Consider the following 27,025-nt stretch of genomic DNA (forward strand, 5'->3'; position numbering starts at 1 on the left):
AATCACAGCGTTACAGTCAAAGGCATCAGTTCATGGAATAATTAAAATAAGAACCAGAAAATGTCCACCTCAAGAAATTTATTATAAAGACGCTAAAGAAACAACATAGTGAAGATTCTGAAATTATGAACAAAATGCTTTTGTTTTGCCTGAATTCTTACTTGTTAGTTGCTGAGATCATTTATGAGTTAATGTGAAAAGCAACAGAAGCAGAAAACCAAAAAAGTTGTTTTTGTAAATAAAACACGAGTAGAACACGATAGATTTATTATTACACAACATTAATAAAAAAAGTTGATTGTTATTTACAGTTGAAAATTGATTATTGTATTTTTGATTTTAACATGTTTGAATTGACAAAAGAATAATAAAAAACAAAGTTCAAGTCTCTGTTGTTCCAGGGTGGCTGTAGGGATCAGTCTGGTGTCTTCAGTGGCGTCCTCCTCTCTGACTTCAGTCTCATTATGGTGCGCTGGTAATGGGCTCGCACCCCGAGCTTGTTGGATGGGATGCGACCCTGGATGTTCCTACAGCAGTCTTCGGTGCAGTTGCATATCAATGCGGTACGTTTTGCCTGTGAAGAAGTACTTACATTACTACTCAAGTACACATAAAACAGGTGGTGCTTGTACTGAATCACTAAATCCAACAGAGCAGAAATTTGACAGGCAAACTGTTCTTACGTGACATTTGACTCCAGCCAGGCTGCAGCTGCAGGTCAGAGGATCGCAGTGGCCCTTGCAGTCACATCCAACGTTCCTCCTGGAGCTCCTCAGGTCCTGCAGCTGTGTCTCCTCCTCCCTGTCGATGAAGTCGACACCAGCTGCTTTAAGCAGAGAATAACGTCTCTCTGATTTGTATCTCTGGGGAAAAAAGCGCTTCTCCCAGTATCCAGCCTTCATCTTCAGAGCATGCTCAGCAAACCCGTCCTGTTGGTGTTCTTTCACCTGGTGAGACAAAAAGAGGACATTAGTCATAATGTAACGATTCACTTATATTAACCAGAAACTAATTTTACTGACAGTCTGAATGCACGATGAAGTAAAACAATGACAAACAGAAGACTCACCTCTGGCAGACGCCCCTGTTCCTCGATTCTCGTGAGTCCCTCCCAGAGTATTTCCCTCCGCCTGTAATCCTGCTTCTTGTCATAATGGTCAACTGTGTATGTTTGTTGGTCATTGTGGTGCGGCATCATGCCCAGGGTGCAGCCTCCCTCAGATGGAACTGCAGTGAAGCCCTGACATCGACTGAAGAGGAAGATCATCACCTGGCCAAAGGTCACCCTGGTTTGATGTGTCTTCTTGGTCCTCTTAAGACTGGGCATTGCTGTGGATGGAGAAATAATGTGAATTGATTATATATATAAAATCTGAATAGATATCTTTTCATCATAAGGACGCTGCCACAGTTACACCATTAGGTGGCACAACACTCTGCCACTTGAATTCTTGTGGTGAGTGTAAACTGCTAAACAGATTGAAAAAGGACATGGATTGTGTTGTGGCTCATGTCCCTGCTGTCTGTCCCTGCTGGTTTTTAGTATCTCCTGGTCTGTTCTCAGTTTTGTGTATAAAATAATTCCAGCTTTGGTTAAGTTTGTGTTCTCTAGTACAGTAATTATTTCTGAGTTCATGTTCATGTTTGTGGAATGATCTCCCTGCATCAAAAAACAGTCCAATTCTGTAGAGACTTTCAAGTCCAAACTTAAGACACATTTATTCTCCCTTTTGTATGGCTAGCATACTGGCATAGTATGTTACTATGCTTCCTACCCTTTTAAATTCATTTTCTTACTAAACAGAGCGGGTCTCAGCCTCAACTTTATCTAAAGCAGGGGTGGGCAATCATGTGCCATGAAGGGACGAGATACTGCAGGTTTTCTTTGGTGATTTCAACGACGATCAGGTGTTTATGTTCAGGGGAGAAGCTCATCAGCAACCCACCCGCTGAGGTGATTGGTTGCAAGGAAAACCTGCAGTGTCTCAGCCCTCGATGCCCACCCCTGATTTAAAGTCTGGGTCTGTTAGTGAAGCTTAGGGCTAGTGGCCGGTGATCACCTTAGTATTTCTTCTGCTTTCCTGTTGCTTCATGCTGACAAATTATACCTTAAGTGTAGTTTTTCTTTCTGTTTTCTTTTTTCTCTGAGATGCAGCTTGAGCCACGTGCTGGATTAGATGATCCAACGAAGGGGTCGACGACCCCTCTCCCCAACCCCTGATTGTGGGCTGGACGCCTGCATGAACTATCATCAATAGTTGTTGTGTTGTGTTCTATATTGTAAACTTTTTTGGTAGAATGGCCTAAGCAGTGGGTCACTCCTTTGAGTCTGGTCTGCTTGAGGTTTCTTCCGCAATATCATCAGAGCATAGGCGGCAATAATTATTACACACTTTCTGTAAATACGAGAAACTTCATTTCACTGCTGAAATATCAGAGTGTTCATCTGCTATATGATATATTTAACTGAAATTTCTGATCCAGACAACCAATGATTTATAAAGGAAAATCATGAAAAATATCAGGGGTGCCCAAACGTTTGCATACACGCAGGAATTTTAATCCTGTATTTCTAATTTTATGAATGAGATGTGCGTTATTTGGAAGAAAGTCGAGGTGTCACTGACTTTAGCCCACGAACCACATCCCGCCCACTTGTCCCTCCCATTAGAGAATTGAACTGTCGTCTGAGCACGGCGCGCCCCTCCCCTTTCTTTCACTATCTCACTGCTTCAGCAAGCGGGGTTCCTGAGCTGCCTGCAGGGGGCGCCAATTTGCCAACTGTACACACACTGACAAGAAAACCATTTTGCGCTGGAGATGTTTTTTTTTTAAGTGCTCGTCGCCATGGTGCCGACCCTTCATTAATGCCGCCCAGGGCGACAGCCCACATTGCCCGTATCAAAAACCGCCACTGATCAGAGCCACGGTGCAGCGGTAAAGATGAGTCAGTCGACCATGTTAAAAATTAACACATATAAATAAGCACATGTAGCCTCAGCTCTTTCAGTGATTTTGTGTTTTTGTCAGATGAGGACACTCATTGAAATTTGTTGCTGGTGTACCTGGGTTGTTGGGACTGGAATCCAAAGTGGTTGGTGAAGAATAACCTTGGTCCTCAGTCAGCTCCTCAAATTTCCTCTTATGTTGGCCAATCATGGTGGCAGTGTGTGGAATCTGCAGAGCACAAAAGAGGAGAAAAGAGGGATTAGAAGCATTATATCACTTTCTTTGACATTACTGACATTTTATTCAACAGCCTTCAGGGGTCAGGTTTGTTATCAGTCGATAAGATGCAGTAGTATTGATGGTAAATCAAACTGCGCTCGCACAGCATGTAAGTGATCGCATATTCAGGCTGTGCACAGACAGACATGGAATGGAACTGACGGGCCCCATGTGCTCGGCTAAGTGAGACCACCTCATTGCTCTCAGCTGAGGGGTCATTCAGCCTCAGCACAGAACACAGTCCATCAGGTCAGTCACCTATAAAGTCACCTGGAAATGAAGTCTCACTCTCTTCCAAATCTCATCAGGTCAGGAAGTGTATTGATTGGTAACAGATCAAGCAGAGAGGTCAAAACCAAACATCCAGCTGGAGATGTTTTATGACATTGTTCCCATTATGCAGCCACATTTTGGTAACTGGTCACATGTTCTGTTCATTGTCTACACATGGCACATTCATTCATCCAGCCATTTTCTATACTTGCTTACTCCACATTAAGGGTTGGTGGGGGGGTGGAGCCTATCCCAGCAGTCATAGGGCATGAGACGGGTAAACCCTGGACAGGACGCCACTCCATTGCAGGACACACATGGAACAAAATGCATTCTGCATAAATAAAACTCCAAATATGGCCATTATGTTTACCAAAGCAGTAAATCACAGTATTAATAGTCACAGTTTATCTGTATATTATATTTATAAACCCTTAATGGAAGTAACAGTCCACCTTGATGTCGTGTTCACAAGCATTACACAAAACAAATGCATAATTAATGAATAAATAAAATCCCAAACACGGGCCATCAGCATTATCAGAAAGAGTAAATCACAGTATTAATAGTCACAGTTTATCTGTATATATGACAGGAAAACATTCAGGCAGTAAAACTGAAGTCACTACAGAATACAGATCGACACAAAATAAACAATTTTCTAAGTAATTTCCCCCACATCATTTACATTACATATAATACACACTTATGAAAGCTCACTCCACAATTTATTCATATTTATTTATCTAACCTTTATTTAACCAGTTGACAATCTTTTGTCAGCTTGTTGCTGCACAAAACGGCATTTTCGGATCACTTTGACCCAAGTTTAAGTCACCGTATCATCTATTTATATTCAATCTAATGCATGACGATGCATAATCACGCTAAGCAAGATGGCGGCTGTCTGGCAACAGCTCACAGGCTGCGTCCGCCATCTAGTGGATTAAATAGAAATCGATGCGTTTGAGCAAACTGTCAAGAAATTGGACTTTTTAAATTCATGAAACTGAAGACGTCATCAAAGATGTGCGTCGATGTACAGGTTTAAATGAACCTGTACATATGCAGATAATAAACTAAAAATTGAAGTGAATTAACCAGACAATTTTTATTTTGTACAGAAGTGAAGCACCATATCCAGTAACAAATTGAAACTATCTGCACAAATGTTTATGAATAAAAATAAATGGGATTATTATGTTATAGATTTTGTTGCACAAAAACAAATTTCGTGAAGCTAACAAGTGAATTACTCACCTACAAATACTGGTTTATATCAGCACTTAAATATGAATCAAAGCTTGTTTATCGTGTCTTTACCAAGCAACTAAAGAAACTTTGGTTGTTGTCGACAAAGCTAATAAAAAGTTATTTTATTATGAACCAGAATTATTGTAAATTAATGCAGGTTATTATGCTGTTGGCAACCAGAGTACGAAAACAATACAACCATAACAACCAAGGAAATTAAACACAAAACAAACGCAGGAAGTAAATAAAATAATAAAACCCCAAACACGGCCATCATTTTCCCCAAAACAGTAAATGGCAGTATTAATACTCACAGTTTATATTATATTTCTGGCGGAAAATTACTTCAAAGTTGATTTTATGTCAATAAAAGGGTTTTTTTCAGGTGAGTGTTTGCTGGTCTGCCGACACCTGCGAGCTTCTGAACGTCTAACGTTTATTCTGAATGATGACGTTGGAGCGAATTGTTTAAGACCTTCTTAACCAAATCAGTTTAGATGGTTGCCATAACAACCAAGAAAACAAATAAAACACATAACGCAAGAAATAAATTAATTAATAATAATAATAAAAAAACAAACGGCCACCGTTTTTACTAAAGCAGGAAATCGCAGTATTAATTGTCACAGTTTATATTATATTTATAAACCATTAAGGCCAACCTCTGATGTGTTCACAAGCATTACACAAAACAATCACACAATAAATAAACTAAAATAAATAAAGCACCAAACATGGCCATCGGCATTATAAAAAGTAGTAAATCACAGATAATCTTTCCATCATGAAAATTATCAGGTGCACTTCAAGGACTTTATTGAGGTTGGTAGAGGACTTTTATTTTGGTAGGTGCCCAAATAAAAAATTATCAGGTGCATCGAGGTACAAAGTGCACTTTTTGTTTCAAAATTGATTTTATATCAAGAAAAGGTTTTTTTTCTGGTGATTGGTTACTGGTTTGCGAACATCAGCGAGCTTGTGACTGTAATATTTATTCTGAGTGATGATGTTGGAGCGAATTGGTTAAGAAGGTCAAATTTAACTTACTGTTTTTTTTAAATTCATGAAACTGAAGACGTCATCAAAGTTGTGCGTCGATGTACTGGTTTAAATGAACGTGTACATATACAGATAATAAACTAAATATTGAAGTGAATTAATCTATTTGTATATTGTACTAAAAGTGAAGCAACCACAATCATATCCACTAACAAGTTGAAACTATCTTCACAGGTGTTTATTAATAAAAATAAATGGTATTATTATGTTATAGATTTTGTTGCACAAAAAAAAAAAAAAAAAAAAAAAAATTCTTTAAGCTAACTCACCTAGAAACGCTGAATTTACATCTGTAGGTCAAACAGCAAAAACATTTGAGGTAATGTAACATAACATTGACAACTGTATTGTTTTAAACATCAAAAAATGTAATTTGATAAATGAAACGTTTTTCGTCCCTGTATAATTTCCTATAACGGAAATGTGACAATAACTGTAACAATACAGAATAAATACATTTTTCTTTTTCTTTCTTTGGTCTCTATACTTTGGTATTCCATGAAATTAATTTTTTAGACTTGCAACTACGAATTATCATTTCTATTGCTTGGTTTCTTTTCACACATAAGTGGAAAGTAAAAAAAAAACCTTTATGAATTGAAATATTTTGGTAATAAGGATCTACATTCAGAAATACAGTTGTATGCAAAAGTTTGGGCACCCCTGATGATTTCCTTGATTTTCCTTTATAAATCAATGGTTGTTTGGATGAGCAATTTCAGTTAAATATATCATATAGCAGACAAGCACAGTGATATTTGAGAAGTGAAATGAACTTTGTAGGATTTACAGAAAGTGTGCAATAATTCCTTAAACAAAATTAGGCAGGTGCATAAATTTGGGCACCCCAACACAAAAAAAATCATCAATATTTAGTAGATCCTCCTTATGCATAGCTTCCAATGACAGTCTGGATTCTGGTTGAAGGTATTTTGGACCCTTCCTCTTTACAAAACATCTCCAGTTCAGTCAGGTTTGTTGGTTTCCGAGCATGGACAGCCAGCTTAAAATCACACCACAGATTTTCAATAATATTCAGGTCTGGGGATTGTGATGGCCATTCCAGAACATTGTACTTGTTTCTCTGCATGTATGCCTTAGATTTTGAGTAGTGTTTAGGGTCGTCGTCTTGTTGAAAGATCCAGCCCCAGCGCAACTTCAACTTTGTCACTGATTTATGGACATTGTTCTCAAGAATCTGCTGATATTGACTGGAATCCATGTGACCCTCAACTCTGACAAGATTCCCAGTACCTGCACTGGCCACACAGCTCCACAGTATGATGGAACCACCTCCAAAATTTACTGTAGGTCGCAAGTGTTTTTCTAAGAATGCTGTGTTCTTTTTTCAGCTTACTGCCCCTTGTTATGTCCAAATAACTCAATTTTAGTTTCAACAGTCCACAGCACCTTTTTCCAAAATGAAGCTGGCTTGCCCAAATCTGCTTTAGCATACCTCAAGCGACTCTGTTTGTGGCGTATTCACAGAAAAGGCTTCCTTTGCGTCACAGCATCATACAGCATCTCTTTGTGCAAAGTTTTCTGTACAGTTGAACGAAGCAGAGACACTATCTGCAACAAGATCATGTTGTAAGTCTTTGGAGCAGGTCTGTGGGTTGACTATGACTGTTCCACCATCCTTTGCTTCAGCTTGTCTGAGATTTGTCTTGGCCTGCCACTTTGGGCCTTAAGTATTGTTCCTGTGGTCTTTCATTTTCTCACTATGTTCCTCAGTGGAAATTGACAGCTGAAATCTCTGAGATAGCTTTTTGTATCTTCCCCCTAAACCATGATGTTGAACAATCTTTAATTTCAGGTCATTTGAAAGTTGTTTAGAGGCTCCCATGTTGCCACTCATTACAAAAGATGCAAAGAGGGGAAACATTTGCAAATGGACAACTTATATACCCTTTCTCATGATTGGTTTCACCTGTGTAAGGAGGTCAAGGGTCAGTGAGCTTACAAAACCAATTTTGTGTTCCATTAATTAGTGATAAATGTATTCAAAACAATAAAATTACAAGAGTGCCCAAATTTATGCACCTGCCTAATTCTGTTTCAATAATTCTTGCACATACAAGACAGTTGTACACATACAACTGTACAATACCTTTACCTTCATTCTGGTTGTAGTACATAAAACAGAGTCAAACATTTTTTGGTAAGGTTGAGTATCAAATCAAATCAATTTCATTTATATAGCGCCAAATCACAACAAACAGTTGCCCCAAGGCGCTTCATATTGTAAGGCAAAGCCATACAATAATTATGGAAAAACCCCAACGGTCAAAACGACCCCCTGTGACCAAGCACTTGGTGACAGTGGGAAGGAAAAACTCCCTTTTAACAGGAAGAAACCTCCAGCAGAACCAGGCTGAGGGAGGGGCAGTCTTCTGCTGGGACTGGTTGGGGCTGAGGGAGAGAACCAGGAAAAGACATGCTGTGGGAGAGAGCAGAGATCAATCACTAATGATTAAATGCAGAGTGGTGCATACAGAGCAAAAAGAGAAAGAAACCTTCAATGCATCATGGGAACCCCCAAGCAGTCTAAGTCTATAGCAGCATAACTAAGGGATGGTTCAGGGTCACCTGATCCAGCCCTAACTATAAGCTTTAGCAAAAAGGAGTTTTAAGCCTAATCTTAAAAGTAGAGTATGAGAGAAAGTCTCTTTCAAAACACACACGATGATGAAACAGCTGGTGTGTTAATACAGATCACACGCCAGCTGTCTCTCTGCACTAAAACTGGAAACTATGCCTGGCTGTATTCGACAAATGCATCTTGGACTTCATGTGTGAAACATGGGACTCCAGTCCTGCAGTACACGGTATGTGCCACCAATACCTCACACAGCTGTCTTCAAGTCCATCCAGTTTGCACATGTGCATTGCCAAACCTTCACTGAAGACTGTATGATTTGAGAGATTAAGTGATTGGTAAAATATAAACAGATGGGCATTTAAAAGACTTGGCAAACTGAAGAAATATAACAACTGCATTTGCCACAGTCATCAGTGAGCATTTTATCACGCCATAACTACAACCCCTGGCAAAAATTATGGAATCACCGGCCTCGGAGGATGTTCAGTTGTTTAATTTTGTAGAAAAAAAGCAGATCACAGACATGACACAAAACTAAAGTCATTTCAAATGGCAACTTTCTGGCTTTAAGAAACACTATAAGAAATCAGGAAAAAAAAAAATTGTGGCAGTCAGTAACGGTTACTTTTTTAGACCAAGCAGAGGAAAAAAATTATGGAATCACTCAATTCTGAGGAAAAAATGATGGAATCCTGAAAACACATCACTAGTATTTTGTTGCACCACCTCTGGCTTTTATAACAGCTTGCAGTCTCTGAGGCATGGACTTAATGAGTGACAAACAGTACTCTGCATCAATCTGGCTCCACCTTTCTCTGATAGCTGTTGCCAGATCAGCTTTGCAGGTTGGAGCCTTGTCATGGACCATTTTCTTCAACTTCCACCAAAGATTTTCAATTGGATTAAGATCTGGACTATTTGCAGGCCATGACATTGACCCTGTGTGTCTTTTTGCAAGGAATGTTTTCAGTTTTTGCTCTATGGCAAGATGCATTATCATCTTGAAAAATGATTTCATCATCCCCAAAAATCCTTTCATTTGATGGGATAAGTGTCCAAAATATCAACATAAACTTGTGCATTTATTGATGATGTAATGACAGCCATCTCCCCAGTGCCTTTACCTGACATGCAGCCCCATATCATCAATGACTGTGGAAATTTACGTTCTCTTCAGGCAGTCATCTTTATAAATCTCATTGGAACGGCACCAAACAAAAGTTCCAGCATCATCACTTTGCCCAATGCAGATTCGAGATTCATCACTGAATATGACTTTCATCCAGTCATCCACAGTCCACGATTGCTTTTCCTTAGCCCATTGTATATGTATATACATTGTATTGTATAGGAGGGTGCTGAATAGAGCACATTAGGTGCTAATTAGAGCTATTGTTTAGTCACTAGCCTATAGCAGTCTGCCTCTCGGTAGGAGGGGTCTGGTTAGGTTTAAAACTCCAGCTTTTGTGGCTTCTGTTTATTCTTCTCTACAAGAGTCAAGACAGAAGTCAGACCACCAGAGCAAGAATTTTAGCTGAGGAAGCTTCTGCGATTTGAAGCAAAACGTCCTCGCGTCAAGCAACCCAATCCAGTCAAAGATTCAAGCTCCTCTACTATTGTCAGACACAACTCTTCTTCACCACCTGATTATTCATACATTAGTCTTTTGTAGAGGATGTATTATTCTTTCCATGCCTCTGATTTGAGAGGATCAAGGAAAAAAGCCTTGTCCTTCATCAAAGTGCTTCATGGAAAATACTAAAAAGACACTACAGTATCATTCCATTATCACCTGCTGTTACCGCCAGTGGACCTGTGACCACCTGAAACCCGCCTGTGACATAACGTGAACACGTACATGACTGTGACGCTGCAACTGTCACTGCCAACCACTTGAGGCTTGTTAGCACATGAAGGCCGTTGTAATGGGACGGGACAGAGAAATGTGGTGACGGTACATTTAGTCCACCCTTAATGCTAAAGTGGCAGCGTTCCTCTGAGTTCCCCACATGAAAATGTTGGATGAGGACAGAGCACAAAGGGCACTTCACTGGAAATCACCTGCAACCAGTAGAGCTTTATCAAAAGGAAACAATTATTGCTTGCAAAAACAATCACTATAAACGGTCAAAAAAAAAGAGAGTGCAAAAAGCAATTTTGCAGCTAGTTTGCTGTTGTTGACAAATTTCATTCCCCAACACAATAACATAAAAGTGCACTTAAGTCCCAGTAGCTTGCCAAGGAAACCAGTCATCAATAGAAAATAGTGCTTGATTCTTTTCCTTTTTTGTGTCTGGTCTGGTATTTGTGCCCCAGTAGTTCCAGTATGTAGGTTGACTTGTCCATCCCACAGGACAGAAATGGGGGCGGTGACCCAAGGGTGCTGGTTCAGCGCTTAGTGCAGTGGCTCCTCACTGTCATGTCCTGTCACGCGCACTCCACAGAAACCCCCGAGTTTTGAGAAGAGGAGGATGAGGATGAAGACACGGGTGGGTCAGCATGACCGCTGCTGTCAGCGAGCTGGAGGACGGTGAGGATGAAGACGAGGATGAAGAGCAAGCGGCTGCCGTACCTGCATGACAGAAAAGTGGAGAGTTGTTAAGATCAGTTGATGTAGTCGGTGCTGCCACCATCACAGTTTGTTCACGTTCCCTTTCATTCTTCGTCGTGCGTGTTTGACGCCTGTCTATAGAGGTAACCTCCGACTTGAGGGAGAGGTGGTGATTCCTGATGTTCTGCAGCTTCTCTTGCAAAAACGAGATCCTCTCCAGACTAGTCATTTTCTCCAGATCAGCTAAATGGAGCACAAAAGAAGGTGTTAGATCACAAAAGCATAGACACAAGTACACTTTTTTCTTTCTTTTTTGAATGAATGATGCATTAACACAAATTAAGTTAATAGAAAATAATAGTAACCTGTAACAGTTATTTTTTTAATTTTTTTATAGTTAATAGTAAATAGAATGCAATATTCATACGTACATATTTCAAAACTAAAGGTTCAGTTCATCCAGTGACACACGCACACACAAGCAAAAACAATTTCAAGACAGAAATAAGAAGATACTTGGCAGTTGTTCACAAAGTGGTGATCCTCGCCCCATCTTTGTGAACGGCTGAGCCTTTTGGGGATGCCCCTTTTATACCCAATCATGACACTCACCTGTTTCCAATTAACCTGTTCACCTGTAGAATGTTCTTTGAGCATTCATCAACTTTCCCAGTCTTTTGTTCCCCCTGTCCCGGCTTTTTTGAAATGTGTTCCAGGCATCCATTTTAAGATGAGCAAATATTTGCACAAATATTTGCTCATTTTGAAACATTAATCCCCTGCCACTTTAAGCATTTTTTTTTTAAGTAGATGTAAATTAATATTCAGAGTTTTCAGCTAGTTGACAGTAGGGGTGTACAATATGGCCAAATGATCATATCTCAATATTGTCATATAAATTGTCATGTAAATGTCACTTATATACATGCTGTCCATATTCTTGAATCAGAATCAGAATCGCCTTTATTGTCATTGTAATTTGCATTGCAACAAGATTTCAGTGCAACTCCAAAAGGTGCTTTTCCAAGGTGCAAGTAATTGTTAGCCAAGTAGAAGATAAAAAAAAAATTAACAATAAATTATTCAAAGTATATGTACAACTAAATAAAATAAAATGTGGCGCAAGTAAAATGTAAAACAAGAATTATATATGACTTGAGCCACTAAGGTGGGAGTAGGGAGAGTTCCCATGGGATAAAAAAGCTTTTCAACCTACCATCCCTGGTTCTCAAGACCAGACACCTAAGTGGCTAAACTTTTTTTTTTGTAAAGATATTTAGGTGTACCTTAGTAAACACTAATCGAGTTCCACCGTCAATTTGGGATGTATAATAGAAGATATACCTTACTGAATTTTCATATCAATACGATATAAGATATGACTATGATTTGACACAAAGAGCAGCAACAATGAAAATTAAACATTCTTTCACAAAACAGTAATAATACCACACTCATTTTGCACTCATCATAAGGTTAGGATACTGTGCCCTCCAGAAGTATTGGACCACTTTGAATTTCACACATTTCAATTTGTTTATGCCATTTTAAATACAAGAAATGCAAAAAATAAAGAATACAAATTTCTAAAATTATCTTCCTCAAACTCAAACTGAAAGCAAATCCCTAAAACATGTTAATACCTGTAATTAATAATCAGTTTTTATTGCCAGTTTTATTTAGACAAGTCAGGGGATGGAAACATGAACATTTCCAAGTCACTGAATATGTCTTGGACTTTATTTACATCAGTTATGAAGAAATACAAAAGTTTATTTCACCAAAACATCAAATCTAGGGTTTCATCTCAAATGTACTTTCTGTCAAATTATAGCTGAACTTTCAGGTCTTCTTTTTAAGAAAATCCTCCTCTACACCACTTCATCAGGAAACTGGATTTTATATTTTTAATTTATATCAAGTTGGAGAGATCTGCTTTCAGTTTGAGTTAAGGAAGATAATTTTAGAAAAAAAAATGTATTTGAAATGGAATAAACAAATTAAAATGTGTGAAATACCAAGTGTTCCAATATTTTTGAGGGCAACTTAGAAACACTGAGGAGCAGCATCTTACATCTCATATATAGTGCAGCAGATAAGAGAATATTTAGAGTGGAATCCTGCAAATGGTGATACAAACAACAAATTCAGCACAAATAATCCATCTTTTGAAAAAAACTGATTGGCCCACTTGAATTTTCAGTAGGCAGGCAGGTCAGGGTCAACTGAAGAATTACACAGGGGTCAAAATTAAACTAAACTAAAATAAAACTATTTTAACTGAGTGTGGGCCCTGGAAAGAAACTCTTTAAAGGGTCCCTGCCACGCTATGATGTTTATACATATTCTTGAAGAATAAAAAAAGCTTTTTCCACACGTTGTCTGACTTTTTTACCATAAAATTACACTGAACAAGGATTTAAACGTTTCGTTACCCATCTGAGAATTAGAATTTTCCACCTCTGAGTTGACCTACTTTTTCACTGCGACGGATGTGACGTCATTCGAGTAGATGTCTCGCAGCGCCGCTCTGTTTACCAACACGGCAGACACGGACAACGAAGGCATAGTGCGCGATTATAGCAAAGATTTAAGTGACATAGATTGTTTTTGAAGAAGATGAAGTTTCTGATGAAGATATTAAAGGTTTAAATAATAAGCTGCTCCAAACCGTGTATGTTCCAGCACAACGTGACAGAAAGAGGATGAAGTGCAGCTGTCAGCTGACAACAACAGCGCTGAGGAGGACGATATAAGCTGCTGAATGGTTTGTTCACTCACCACTTTCTTATAAATGATCATTTATTCCTGGCACAGTGTGTTTGTGTATGAAAAAAAATATTTGAGCAGCACAGCGTGCTTAAATTCAGGAGTTTGTTCTAAAATCACTGAAAATAAAGTTTCTGTACATTCTGTATATCAATCAATCAATCAATCAACTTTTTTTTTATATAGCGCCAAATCACAACAAACAGTTGCCCCAAGGCGCTTTATATTGTAAGGCAAGGCCATACAACAATCATGAAAAACCCCAACGGTCAAAACGACCCCCTGTGAGCAAGCACTTGGCAACAGTGGGAAGGAAAAACTCCCTCTTAACAGGAAGAAACCTCCAGCAGAACCAGGCTCAGGGAGGGGCAGTCTTCTGCTGAGACTGGTTGGGGCTGAGGGAAAGAACCAGGAAAAAGACATGCTGTGGAGGGGGGCAGAGATCGATCACTAATGATTAAATGCGGAGTGATGCATACAGAGCAAAAAGAGAAAGAAACAGTGCATCATGGGAACCCCCCCACAGTCTACGTCTAAAGCAGCATAACCAAGTATATATTTAATCATTTATAAGTCAGTTTCTTGTGATCACTAATTCTTCACTTTTTATTCAAAGCAAATGATTGCAAATCTTTATCTAAAAAGCTGTAGACCCAAATGGGATGGGGGGAAAGATTTCTAAAGAAAATTTGACTTCTACATCTGTTGTTAAATGTTACCAGGCATAATATTGTAGAAAAATGTTTATACTAAATGGAGACTTTCCTGTCTAAAATACACATACAGAACATCTGTAATCATAAATTGTATCACATCTAATCTACTCTGAATGAACAGAATTCTGAACAAAAAACAGGTGTTCAGTTTACATGCATATGTATATTTGGAAAACACAAAAATGTCTATGTTGTTTTTTTTCAGGTGCTCATGTGAACACAGTCAGCCGATGACACTCGTGATCGAGTCTCCTTCTCATATCAGGATCAGCTTTGCAGGTAAGTTGTCTGTTATCTCAGTAACACCTTAACTTTCAAACAGCATTATTTAATGTATATAAGCAATGTTTTTATTTATGTTATTTTAACTTCTGTTTTAGGAGTTTGGTGGCAACCTTTCATTTGAATGAAAATGCAGGGAGACAACAAAAGCAGAAAGCAAGAGACCACGGTTCAGAATATACTTTCCTTAGTGGAAAAGAGGAGGATTCACAGTGAGAAAGTTAGGCACAGATCCAACATGTGATATGTGGAAAATGGGGAAAAAAAAAACCCCAAAACAGATTTGTATATTTTTATATAGCATGATAAAATTAATAAAAATACAATTTCACATAAGTTTAACATTGTTTCATTCAAATGAGAAGTGTTTTACAATTTGTTAAAAAACATTTTATTCAGTCTATGTGAGTGACAGCAAAAGAGGTTCTTCAGATCTGCAAAACACCAAACCGAGCAGAAATCCCCACCAATGATCCTCCTCCACTGAGCAGCCAACGTGAACGGACAAAGTTGAGGCTGATGCTGCCAAGCGGACCAGGTACCACCGATGAGCCCGACCCCTCACTCCAGAGGAGGAAACTGGAAGCCAGTGTAGTCGGATGATGGTGATGGAAAAGTGCTCCTTATTTTGAATACAACACAAGCTGGTAGTGGCAACTTTCTGTGCCTTCCCAAGTGTCCCCAGCACAACCAAACAAATTGACGATATGCGACATGATGATACTTTCTGCAACAAAAAATAGCATGGATTTATGTTCAAAACAACAGTTCATTCTTTTTGTATTTGAATATTTTTTACTTTTTACTATAAACCATGTAAATGAAACTTTCTATTTCATGCGCTGACTTGTACTGTGAGCATCATGTAGGCATAATGTGCCACTCTGAGGACATCTGCATCCAAACACACAATTGAGAAACTTGCCAGCTGTGTGACACATTCAGGATTTTCGCCAACACGTTGCATCTCTGTCAGGACTGCAGAAATTTCCCTGCAACAGCGAGACTCAATCACGAGTGTCATCGGCTGACTGTGTTCACATGAGCACCTGAAAAAAACAGAACATTGACATTTTTGTGTTTTCCAAATATACATATGCATGTAAACTGAACAGCCTGTTTTTTTGTTCAGACTTATGTTCATTCAAAGTAGATTAGATGTGATAGAAATCCCCCCCCCCCCCATCCCATTTGGGTCTACAGCTTTTCAGATAAAGATTTGCAATCATTTGCTTTGAATAAAAAGTGAAGAATTAGCAATCACAAGAAACTGACTTATAAATGATTAAATATATCCAGAATGTACAGAAACTTTATTTTCAGTGATTTTAGAACAAACTCCTGAATTTAAGCACGCTGTGCTGCTCAAATATTTTTTTTCATACACAAACACACCGTGCCAGGAATAAATGATCATTTATAAGAAAGTGGTGAGTGAACAAACCATTCAGCAGCTTATATCGTCCTCCTCAGCGCTGTTGTTGTCAGCTGACAGCTGCACTTCATCCTCTTTCTGTCACGTTCGGCTGGAACATACACGGTTTGGAGCAGCTCATTATTTAAACCGTTAATATCTTCATCAGAAACTTCATCTTCTTCAAAAACAATCGATATGTCACTTAAATCTTCGCTATAATCGCGCACTATGCCTTCGTTGTCCGTGTCTGCCGTGTTGGTAAACAGAGCGGCGCTGCGAGACATCTACTCGAATGACGTCACATCCGTCGCAGCGAAAAAGTAGGTCAACTCAGAGGCGGAAAATTCTAATTCTCAGATGGGTAACGAAACGTCTAAATCCTTGTTCAGTGTAATTTTATGGTAAAAAAAGACAATGTGTGGAAAAAGCTTTATTTATTCTTCAAGAATATGTATAAACGTCATAGCGTGGCAGGGACCCTTTAAAGAGTTCGTTATACAAGTAGTCCTGATGGCGTGACTATTTTGAGCTTTTCCTCATGTCTATGGCGATCGTCGGGCTTTAGAGAGAACATCTGATTCTCAGTCACACATTTCAAGCAAATAAACATAAATGTCTTCAAACAGCAAAATGTCCTATTCAATAACAAAACTGTGTAAATGATCATCGTTCCTGTGTGCTGTAACGGTGCGCAGGAACAGACATTCATATAATTGTGGCTTTTTTTTTATTTATTTATAAGGCACACAGTGTTAAGGAGCACATCTAACCAGCAAATTAATGTCACTATATGAGGCACAAAACCCGAGTAAACTGCTTCGTTCAGCCACAGAACAGATGAACATATGTGAGGTGAACATTGAAACATTTGAAAAATAGGTTCACGGTTTATTTATTTACAACAGAAACAAGCTAAGAGCTAATGAATGTTTTGCTTTGCACGTGTAACAAAAACCTTCATTAGCTCTTAGAAGCCTGCGTGACAAAGTCTTGAACAGCCGAAATGACCTCCTCGTCTGCGCGTCGCCATGTTGAGAGCCCTGCCCACACTGATTCACGATGAACTCATTAATGGAGTGGAGTGTGGGAGGGCTCAGTGTGTGATGAAAACAGCCTGAACACACCCCTCTCTTCCAGTGCAAAGCACCAGCTAACCCATTAACCCAAGGGTCACCTACCCTGTTCCTGGAGGGCACCTACCCTGCATGTTTTCTAACTCTCCCTGTTCCATTCCCAGGCAATTAATAATATCAGGTGTGCTCAGCCAATCACGAGCTGGAAAACACCACTTTTAAAAGATCAGGTGTGACTTGAGTAGGTAGATGTGGAAAACATGCAGGACAGGTGCCCTCCAGGAACAGGGTTGGTGACCCCTGCACTAACCTAATCTCGGTTCAGGTGCTTATTAAATCATGTTTGGGGACTGCATGGCGGTTCTCCATTAACACACAACATTAAATAAGATGAGAGTTTGACTCAGCGTGAATATTGCAACAGAAATGTCTTAGATCAGTGGTGTCTAAACTATTCCAGAAAGGGCCGAGATGGTGCAGGTTTTCCTTACAGCCACTGACTCCAGCAGGTGATTTGACTGATTAACATCACTTTGGGCAGGTGAGACACTGTCCGTGTTAACACTGGTGATTTTGCTGTGTAGAACTAATGGTAAAGAGAAAAAGAAGTTTTAAAATGCACCTTAAAAGATTAAACTGAAGTGGACTTTCTAATATCAACAGGCAAACTGCTCCATAATGTAGGAACACGGCCAGCAAAGGCTCTAAAACCTGCTGACTTCTTCTAAACCCTGGCACCACAGAGTAAGCTCACATCCCATGACTGCAAACCGTTCAGCAAGAGCTCTTGTACAGGAATCTGTACCTTATCTGTAGTTTTGTATTGGAACTGAAAAAATGTGGATCGGCCCACCTCTAATAAGGACGGAGTCAAAGCCAGTGAAAACAGTACCTTTCCCTTCCTCCTCATGGAGAACCTGATCAACAAGAACATCTGGACTTCCAAGGTTTGAGGCAGCACTTTGGCAGGACAAGAGGTTCTTATGACGAGGTCTCGGACTTGGAAAGGAGCCTAGCAATGACTGCCTATCAGCTCCAGGACTCTTTGTGGCCTGGTATTGTTGTCGTGGAAGCTTGTCATAACCAGCTGAGGTCCTACTGCTGCTGTAGCCCTCTGAAAGCTGGAATGGTGACTTTATGCTGGACCTGCCCTCTGGTTGAGTTTGGGAGGAACATCACAGGTAAACTAAGGGAAAGAGAGAGAAAAAAAAAAAAACACTTTCAAAACACAAGCACCTCATCAAAAATGGATAACAGAAGATACACTCAGCATTTCTCAGGAAATGTTTTCAAAGGGAAAACAATCAATAGTGGTGTAACGGTTCATAGCTGATCAATGATCTGTATAGATACACACACTCACCACCCCCCATGGTTCAAACTGCATGTAAACCTTTGATTAATTGTAAGGTTTTCATAAGTCAGATTTCTAACCATGTTGACTTATTTTTAAAGTGATAACTGCATTAATTTCACTGCAGTCACAGCAAAATCACAGTCTGTGTCGAGGTCAATGCTTCTGACAAACAACTCTCAAATATTAAAAGGAGCTGAGGATGAAGTGTCCATCATCTCTTCCCTGTGCAGCCGTGAGCCCACTGAACAAAGCGCATGCACAGCCGTGCTGGCAGAAACTCCACAGCCTTGGAAAATAATGAGTATTCCTGATTTTGTCAGGACCACTGACCTGAATGAATTCAGATCAGAGGGTACGACGACTGAATTTATCCTGAAAAGGTTATAAATAAAATTGTTAGGACCCTCTCACCAGACAATGTAGACATCTTCATTTCTTGTAAAAAACAAAACAAAAAAAAAAAACAATGTGAAGGTAGAAACTTAGATCAGCTTTGTTCCTTATTTTTCCCCAAACTTTTCATTATTTTGACAAAGACTATTGTTATTCAGTAATCCAGCTCATACTGAAATTTAATACAACAACTTAGTATTTTATTTTACAATATTATGTAAAACATTGGACACCTTATCCCCCCCATTCAGGACCACAAGCAAATGTTACTTGTTGTCATTGCTCATAAAGTTCTTGTTTAAGATGGAAAGTAAAGTAGTATTTATCTTTGAAAAAAAAAAAACATCCAATCAGAACTGTGGGGTTTGCTATCTGTGACACCCCTAATAATCAGTTTGTCAAAAAATTCAGAAGGACAAAATGTGATCAACTGACATGAGAATTAGAGGAGTGGGTGCAGCTGTATTATCTTGCATGTAGTGTTAAATTGTCAACACTCGTAGTGTCAAAAAAACACTTTTTTAAATTCAGTCCTAGTCCTATTTGCTCATTTTCAAATGGAAGCCTGCAACACGTTTCAAAAAAGCTGGGACAGTGGTAGGTTTACCACCCCCAGAACCGTTCATCAAGCAAGTAAAAACCCGGATTCTGGGAATTTCTGTCAAACTTTCACAACTGAACAAGGCTAAAATTAACAGACTTTTAGTCGTCTAAAACATGACTCAATAAAAATGGTGTGTGAATGACTAGATATGACAAATTAAAAAGGATACAGACAAAATTAACAAGTCCAAGCTCGTCCTTACTTGTTTTTGATTATGTCATTAGACAGTGTAATGTTATCATGCCTTTACACGCACACCTACGGACAACTTTTAAAGTATCCAATCCACCTAACCTGCATGTCTTTGGATGTGGGAGGAAGCTGGAGCACCCAGAGAAAACCCACACAAACTCCACACAGAAAGGCCAAAGGCTGGAATTGAACCCATGACCTTCTCGCTGTGAGGCAACAGTGCTAACCACCAAGCCACCGTGCTGCCCACCCCTAATATATTAGTACGAAAATCTGAAGGAAAAAACCCCACAAAACACAAAACATTTTTTTACCACAACGTATGACAAACTCACGGCCTGGAGCAGCTATCCTCCATCGTCAAGAAGATAGTCACATTCTGATTCAAACCCTCTGAGGAGAAACTATACCTAGAAAAGACAGTTGCAGACAAACAAAATACAATTATTTTAATCACTTCAATCAATTAGAAATGGCAAATGAAGACCACCTTTAAGATAACAACCTTATTCCAGAGTCCATCTTGATGCAGTCCATATCAAAAGACTGTTCAAATACAGGAGCCTGCAATGTCTCAAGAATCTAACACACACACAGATAAATTTTGCAAGACGGACTTCACTGGGAGTAATCAAAGACGCAAAACAACTGCAACAACAACCAGCTGAAATGCATTAAAACAACCATTCAAACCTTTTTCAGGGAGCAGTGCTGCTGAAGGAGTGGCACACGGCGAACCTCTTTGGCCATTTTATACCAATCTCAAGGGCTGTGATCCTCTCCTCTACGCGGGAGACCTCAGCTTGGGTAGTGGAGAAATGAGCCAGCAGTTTTGGCAGATGACTCACCTGCTCTTCTTTCCTGTTGACAAAGACACGACATGCTGAAGTTTTGTTTCTGTTCAGCGTTGATGTATATCCTTCTGAACTCTTATGACTGCCCTTTCTCACTCATTTATTCAACTAGGTAGCAATGGGTACTGGTGTACCAGACCAGTGTTGTATAGTAATGAAGTAAAAATACTTCACTACTGTACTTAAGTATGTTTTGGGAGACTTTGTACTTTACTTGAGTTTTTTTTAATTCAGCTTACTTTCACTTTTACTTCACTACATTTCCGACCTTAATTGCATACTTCTACTCCGATACATTTTCTATGCGCCATGCCTTTACTAGTTACAAAAAACAAAAACAAAAACAAACACACACACACATGAAAAAAGTCATGTTTTCACCCACAGACACCACTGATTACTAGTGACTGCAATGAAGTCAGGCTGATTTGTCATGAGTCATGTCCGGTAGGCTTTTTTGCAGTTGCGCACTTGTTTGTCAGGAAAATGGTAATTTCTCTAAACTGATTACAGACCTGCAGCAGGTTTGTAATCAACTTTTCTGTAGTGCAGCTTTGCTTTGAACCTTGAACCAATCGAAGCAGTGCTTCGATCTACAAATCGTGGATTCATTGATTTATTTCGCTTTATCTGAATTTCCCCCCGCTAAAACCCTGAAGAGCATATGTCTGTGAGTAACATTTAATATTTTTATGTTAAACCGACCTGTTATGGTCTTCTGAAACAGTTGATAGATGTATTTTATAACTTAAAAGGGGGCCGATGCTAACGCCTTAGCATGTCTATGGCGTTTTCAATGTTAAAGTTAGCATTAAGCTTTTCGCATCAGCACCTTTGTGTTGATTTGTTTTCTGTATAATTAATGGCTCAGTGTTCGTTGTCGTCAAAGAGTCAAATTGGAATTTGTCAATTAGTAATTTGTAATTTTTTATTTATTTTTATTCATATATTAATAATAGCAAGAACAATAATAGTCTACATAATAGACAATATTAGTCAACAATAATAGACTAATAATGTCACAATACAATTTTAGAGAAAGAGACAAAAAGAACCTAATGAAATAAACAGAAAAGATAAAACCATGTAACAATGAAAATAAATAAATACATATAGAAATAAATAACTGTTTCCTGTGAACACCTAGTGAGTAGCCTACTCTTGTTTAGGTTTTGAAACCTTGTTTCTGAAGTGTTTTTGTGTGATGTGCACAATTTTCAGTATTCTGACTAATAGTACCAGTCATTTACAAGCCTACATGAACTTTGTAATATAAAAAAAAAAAAATCAGTGCGTTTTTGATTAACATTTACTTGTACTTTTACTTTCAATACTTGAGTACATTTAGTTGTACATTACTTGTCATAATTAAGTAAAACAAATACTAGATACTTTAAGACTTTTACTTGAGTAGCATTTCAATCAGTGACTTGAACTTCTACCAAAGTCATTTTTTTTAATGGGTATCTGTACTTTTACTTAAGTGTGATTTTCCGGTACTTTATACAACACTGTACCAGACAGAGTGACAAATGAAGAAATTACAGTAGAAATTTATTTATGTTGTAATGAATATTTCACCTAGAATTTGCAAACATATTGGACATCATGCAGTAACTGTCTTGTTTGCTGGGCAGAGTGTTCAGTGCAGTAACAAGCACACACCATGGTCCAATGTTCAGGAAAGAGACATCTGCTGGATAGTAAGTGGAGGCTCATACCTTAACAAGCATCAATTAAGATGTTATAGACCGTTAACCCTCTGGGGTCCATGGACACGCGTCTAAGTGAAGTTTTGCTCATTTTCTTTTAATAGATAAGCGATGCAGCATCTGCTTGTGGGAGATCCTCAATTAAACGGCGCCAGTAAAGACTCAAACTGCAAAAGAACAGTTTATGAGTCTCTACTGGTGAAAATAGAAAATCACTGTTGAAAAATACATGGAAGAATTATTTTCTTCAAGAATGATGCAGGCTCTTGCTTGCCTCTACTGGTGGTTGGCTCTCACTGCGGTATTGTATCACTTCCTGTTCCGGAGCACAGCGGTGTTTTTCTGTATCTGTTAGCTGTTTAATCTGCGCAGTTAGATTGATCTAGTTATCTAGATTACGATTTGTTTCCCAGTGTAATCTTTACGTGCCTTAACTAAAGCACTCCTTCTGCTGAATCACCTCTAAATTATTTACACATTATTCACTTTGCGTGTTTTTAGGAATCCGCTAGCTTAGCGTAGCTACTAGCTCTTAGCTGATTTAGCATGGCGGCTTCTCCTGTCTCTCCCGCACTTTTCTGCTCTGGGTGTGAAATGTTTAGTTATTCCTCGGCCTCCTTTAGCAGTAACGGTACTTGTAATAAGTGTAGCTTATTCGTAGCTTTGGAGGCCAGGCTGGGCAAATTGGAGACTCGGCTCCGCACCGTGGAAAATTTCTACAGTTAGCCAGGCCCCTGTAGTTGGTGCGGACCAAGGTAGCTTAGCCGCCGTTAGTTACCCCCCTGGCAGATCCCGAGCAGCCGGGAAAGCAGGCTGACTGGGTGACTGTGAGGAGGAAGCGTAGCCCTAAACAGAAGCCCGTGTACACCGGCCAACCCGTTCACTCTCTAACCGTTTTCTCTTTCCCCACTCGACGACACACACCCGCCGAGGATCAAACTCTGGGTATTGGCGACTCTGTTTTGAGAAATGTGAAGTTAGCGACACCAGCAACCATAGTCAAGTGTCTTCCGGGGGCCAGAGCAGGCGACATTGAAGGAAATTTGAAACTGCTGGCTAAGGCTAAGCGTAAATTTGGTAAGATTGTAATTCACAGTCGGCAGTATGACACCACGGTTACGCCATCGGAGGTCACTAAAATTAAACATAAATCGGTGTGTAACTTTGCAAAAACAATGTCGGACTCTGTAGTTTTCTCTGGGCCCCTCCCCATCGGACCGGGAGTGACATGTTTAGCCGCATGTTCTCCTTGAATTGCTGGCTGTCTGAGTGGTGTCCAAAAAATGAGGTGGGCTTCATAGATAATTGGCAAAGCTTCTGGGGAAAACCTGGTCTTGTTAGGAGAGACGGCATCCATCCCACTTTGGATGGAGCAGCTCTCATTTCTAGAAATCTGGCCAATTTTCTTAAATCCTCCAAACCGGGACTATCCAGGGTTGGGACCAGGAAGCAGAGTTGTAGTCTTACACACCTCTCTGCAGCTTCTCTCCCCCCCTGCCATCCCCTCATACCCCATCCCCGTAGAGACGGTGCCTGCTCCCAGACTACCAATAACCAGCAAAAATCTATTTAAGCATAAAAATTCAAAAAGAAAAATAATATAGCACCTTCAACTGCACCACAGACTAAAACAGTTAAATGTGGTCTATTAAACATTAGGTCTCTCTCTTCTAAGTCCCTGTTGGTAATGATATAATAATTGATCAACATATTGATTTATTCTGCCTAACAGAAACCTGGTTACAGCAGGATGAATTTGTTAGTTTAAATGAGTCAACACCCCCGAGTCACACTAACTGTCAGAATGCTCGTAGCACGGGCCGGGGCGGAGGATTAGCAGCAATCTTCCATTCCAGCTTATTAATTAATCAAAAACCCAGACAGAGCTTTAATTCATTTGAAAGCTTGTCTCTTAGTCTTGTCCATCCAAATTGGAAGTCCCAAAAAACCAGTTTTATTTGTTATTATCTATCGTCCACCTGGTCGTTACTGTGAGTTTCTCTGTGAATTTTCAGACCTTTTGTCTGACTTAGTGCTTAGCTCAGATAAGATAATTATAGTGGGCGATTTTAACATCCACACAGATGCTGAGAATGACAGCCTCAACACTGCATTTAATCTATTATTAGACTCTATTGGCTTTGCTCAAAAAGTAAATGAGTCCACCCACCACTTTAATCATATCTTAGATCTTGTTCTGACTTATGGTATGGAAATAGCTGACTATTCCATTAACTTTAACTAGTAATGACTTCATGACTTTCTTTGCTAACAAAATTTTAACTATTAGAGAAAAAATTACTCATAACCATCCCAAAGACGTATCGTTATCTTTGGCTGCTTTCAGTGATGCCGGTATTTGGTTAGACTCTTTCTCTCCGATTGTTCTGTCTGAGTTATTTTCATTAGTTACTTCATCCAAACCATCAACATGTTTATTAGACCCCATTCCTACCAGGCTGCTCAAGGAAGCCCTACCATTATTTAATGCTTCGATCTTAAATATGATCAATCTATCTTTGTTAGTTGGCTATGTACCACAGGCTTTTAAGGTGGCAGTAATTAAACCATTACTTAAAAAGCCATCACTTGACCCAGCTATCTTAGCTAATTATAGGCCAATCTCCAACCTTCCTTTTCTCTCAAAAATTCTTGAAAGGGTAGTTGTAAAACAGCTAACTGATCATCTGCAGAGGAATGGTCTATTTGAAGAGTTTCAGTCAGGTTTTAGAATTCATCATAGTACAGAAACAGCATTAGTGAAGGTTACAAATGATCTTCTTATGGCCTCGGACAGTGGACTCATCTCTGTGCTTGTTCTGTTAGACCTCAGTGCTGCTTTTGATACTGTTGACCATAAAATTTTATTACAGAGATTAGAGCATGCCATAGGTATTAAAGGCACTGCGCTGCGGTGGTTTGAATCATATTTGTCTAATAGATTACAATTTTTGATCAGGATATGTCATTTTTGATCAGGATATGTCATTCAAAGCGCATATTAAACAAATATGTAGGACTGCTTTTTTGCATTTACGCAATATCTCTAAAATTAGAAAGGTCTTGTCTCAGAGTGATGCTGAAAAACTAATTCATGCATTTATTTCCTCTAGGCTGGACTATTGTAATTCATTATTATCAGGTTGTCCTAAAAGTTCCCTAAAAAGCCTTCAGTTAATTCAAAATGCTGCAGCTAGAGTACTGACGGGGACTGGAAGGAGAGAGCATATCTCACCCATACTGGCCTCTCTTCATTGGCTTCCTGTTAATTCTAGAATAGAATTTAAAATTCTTCTTCTTACTTATAAGGTTTTGAATAATCAGGTCCCATCTTATCTTAGGGACCTCGTAGTACCATATCACCCCAATAGAGCGCTTCGCTCTCAGACTGCAGGCTTACTTGTAGTTCCTAGGGTTTGTAAGAGTAGAATGGGAGGCAGAGCCTTCAGCTTTCATGCTCCTCTCCTGTGGAACCAGCTCCCAATTCAGATCAGGGAGACAGACACCCTCTCTACTTTTAAGATTAGGCTTAAAACTTTCCTTTTTGCTAAAGCTTATAGTTAGGGCTGGATCAGGTGACCCTGAACCATCCCTTAGTTATGCTGCTATAGACGTAGACTGCTGGGGGTTCCCATGATGCACTGTTTCTTTCTCTTTTTGCTCTGTATGCACCACTCTGCATTTAATCATTAGTGATCGATCTCTGCTCCCCTCCACAGCATGTCTTTTTCCTGGTTCTCTCCCTCAGCCCCAACCAGTCCCAGCAGAAGACTGCCCCTCCCTGAGCCTGGTTCTGCTGGAGGTTTCTTCCTGTTAAAAGGGAGTTTTTTCTTCCCACTGTAGCCAAGTGCTTGCTCACAGGGGGTCGTTTTGACCGTTGGGGTTTTACATAATTATTGTATGGCCTTGCCTTACAATATAAAGCGCCTTGGGGCAACTGTTTGTTGTGATTTGGCGCCATATAAAAAAAATTGATTGATTGATTGATTCCCCCCAGGCTGAAACAGACATTTTTTGGCATCAGTTTCAAATAACAGATTATTTCATTCATCCAAAAAGGAAATATGACAAGAGAGCAGCAGACAGATAAGTCACATGATATTACAAATATACTGTTTTGGAATGCCCCACTTCTCTGCTTTGTAGTTCCCAGCAGGTGGCGCTGCTGCACTGTAAGGTGATTTATATCATATATATGATATACATTGTTTTAAAACATTTTAATATATTACACTACTTTGTGACCTAAAGACTTTGGCAAACCCATTTCTAACACCAAAATAATTAATCCACATGGATAAAAAAGGTATATTCACTAAAGATTTGAAGAATTTATGAAAACGCTTCATATTTTCAGCTTTAGAGCCAAACAATTTTTAAGCTCCGGGCACACCATGATGGATCAAGCAAATGTATGAGGAACTAATATAATTTTAGATATCCGTTTGTGTTTGTCCTGCAAAGTCCTTTTCCCATTCGCTAACTGTATTCCTTGTAAGCCAATGTCCGCAGAGTATGTTGGATTTTTTTGACATGCTCAAAACTGTGAGTGGACATCACAAAGAGAGCTTTCCCGGTGGTTGCACCGTTTTTACCTCTATTTGTTTTTTACCTTTACAATACTCATGCGTTCATATCCTGTGACAGTCTGATACTTCAGATTGGACTTCTAACTGGCCAAAGCTCTGG

General features: G+C 39.3%; 1 protein-coding gene and 1 long non-coding RNA gene across 2 annotated transcripts; both read right to left on the reverse strand.

Moving 5' to 3' along the window:
* Window positions 1-415: 415 nt before the first annotated feature.
* On the reverse strand, window positions 416-3,425 carry LOC117513177 (cysteine/serine-rich nuclear protein 2-like). Its single transcript, XM_034173477.1, has 4 exons — window positions 3,066-3,425; window positions 1,070-1,329; window positions 651-947; window positions 416-574 (listed from the first exon to the last, which is right to left on the reverse strand). Exons 1-4 carry the CDS (start codon window positions 3,157-3,159, stop codon window positions 416-418), a joined length of 810 nt encoding a protein of 269 aa, XP_034029368.1. The 5' UTR covers window positions 3,160-3,425.
* A 14,698-nt stretch (window positions 3,426-18,123) lies between these two features.
* Window positions 18,124-20,351, reverse strand: LOC117513533. Its single transcript, XR_004561624.1, has 3 exons — window positions 20,276-20,351; window positions 20,106-20,180; window positions 18,124-18,410 (listed from the first exon to the last, which is right to left on the reverse strand). It is a non-coding gene; the product is annotated as an uncharacterized LOC117513533 (long non-coding RNA).
* Window positions 20,352-27,025: the final 6,674 nt, after the last annotated feature.

The sequence above is a fragment of the Thalassophryne amazonica genome, chromosome 7 (genome assembly GCF_902500255.1).
Source record: "Thalassophryne amazonica chromosome 7, fThaAma1.1, whole genome shotgun sequence".
In the NCBI taxonomy this organism is placed as follows: domain Eukaryota; kingdom Metazoa; phylum Chordata; class Actinopteri; order Batrachoidiformes; family Batrachoididae; genus Thalassophryne; species Thalassophryne amazonica.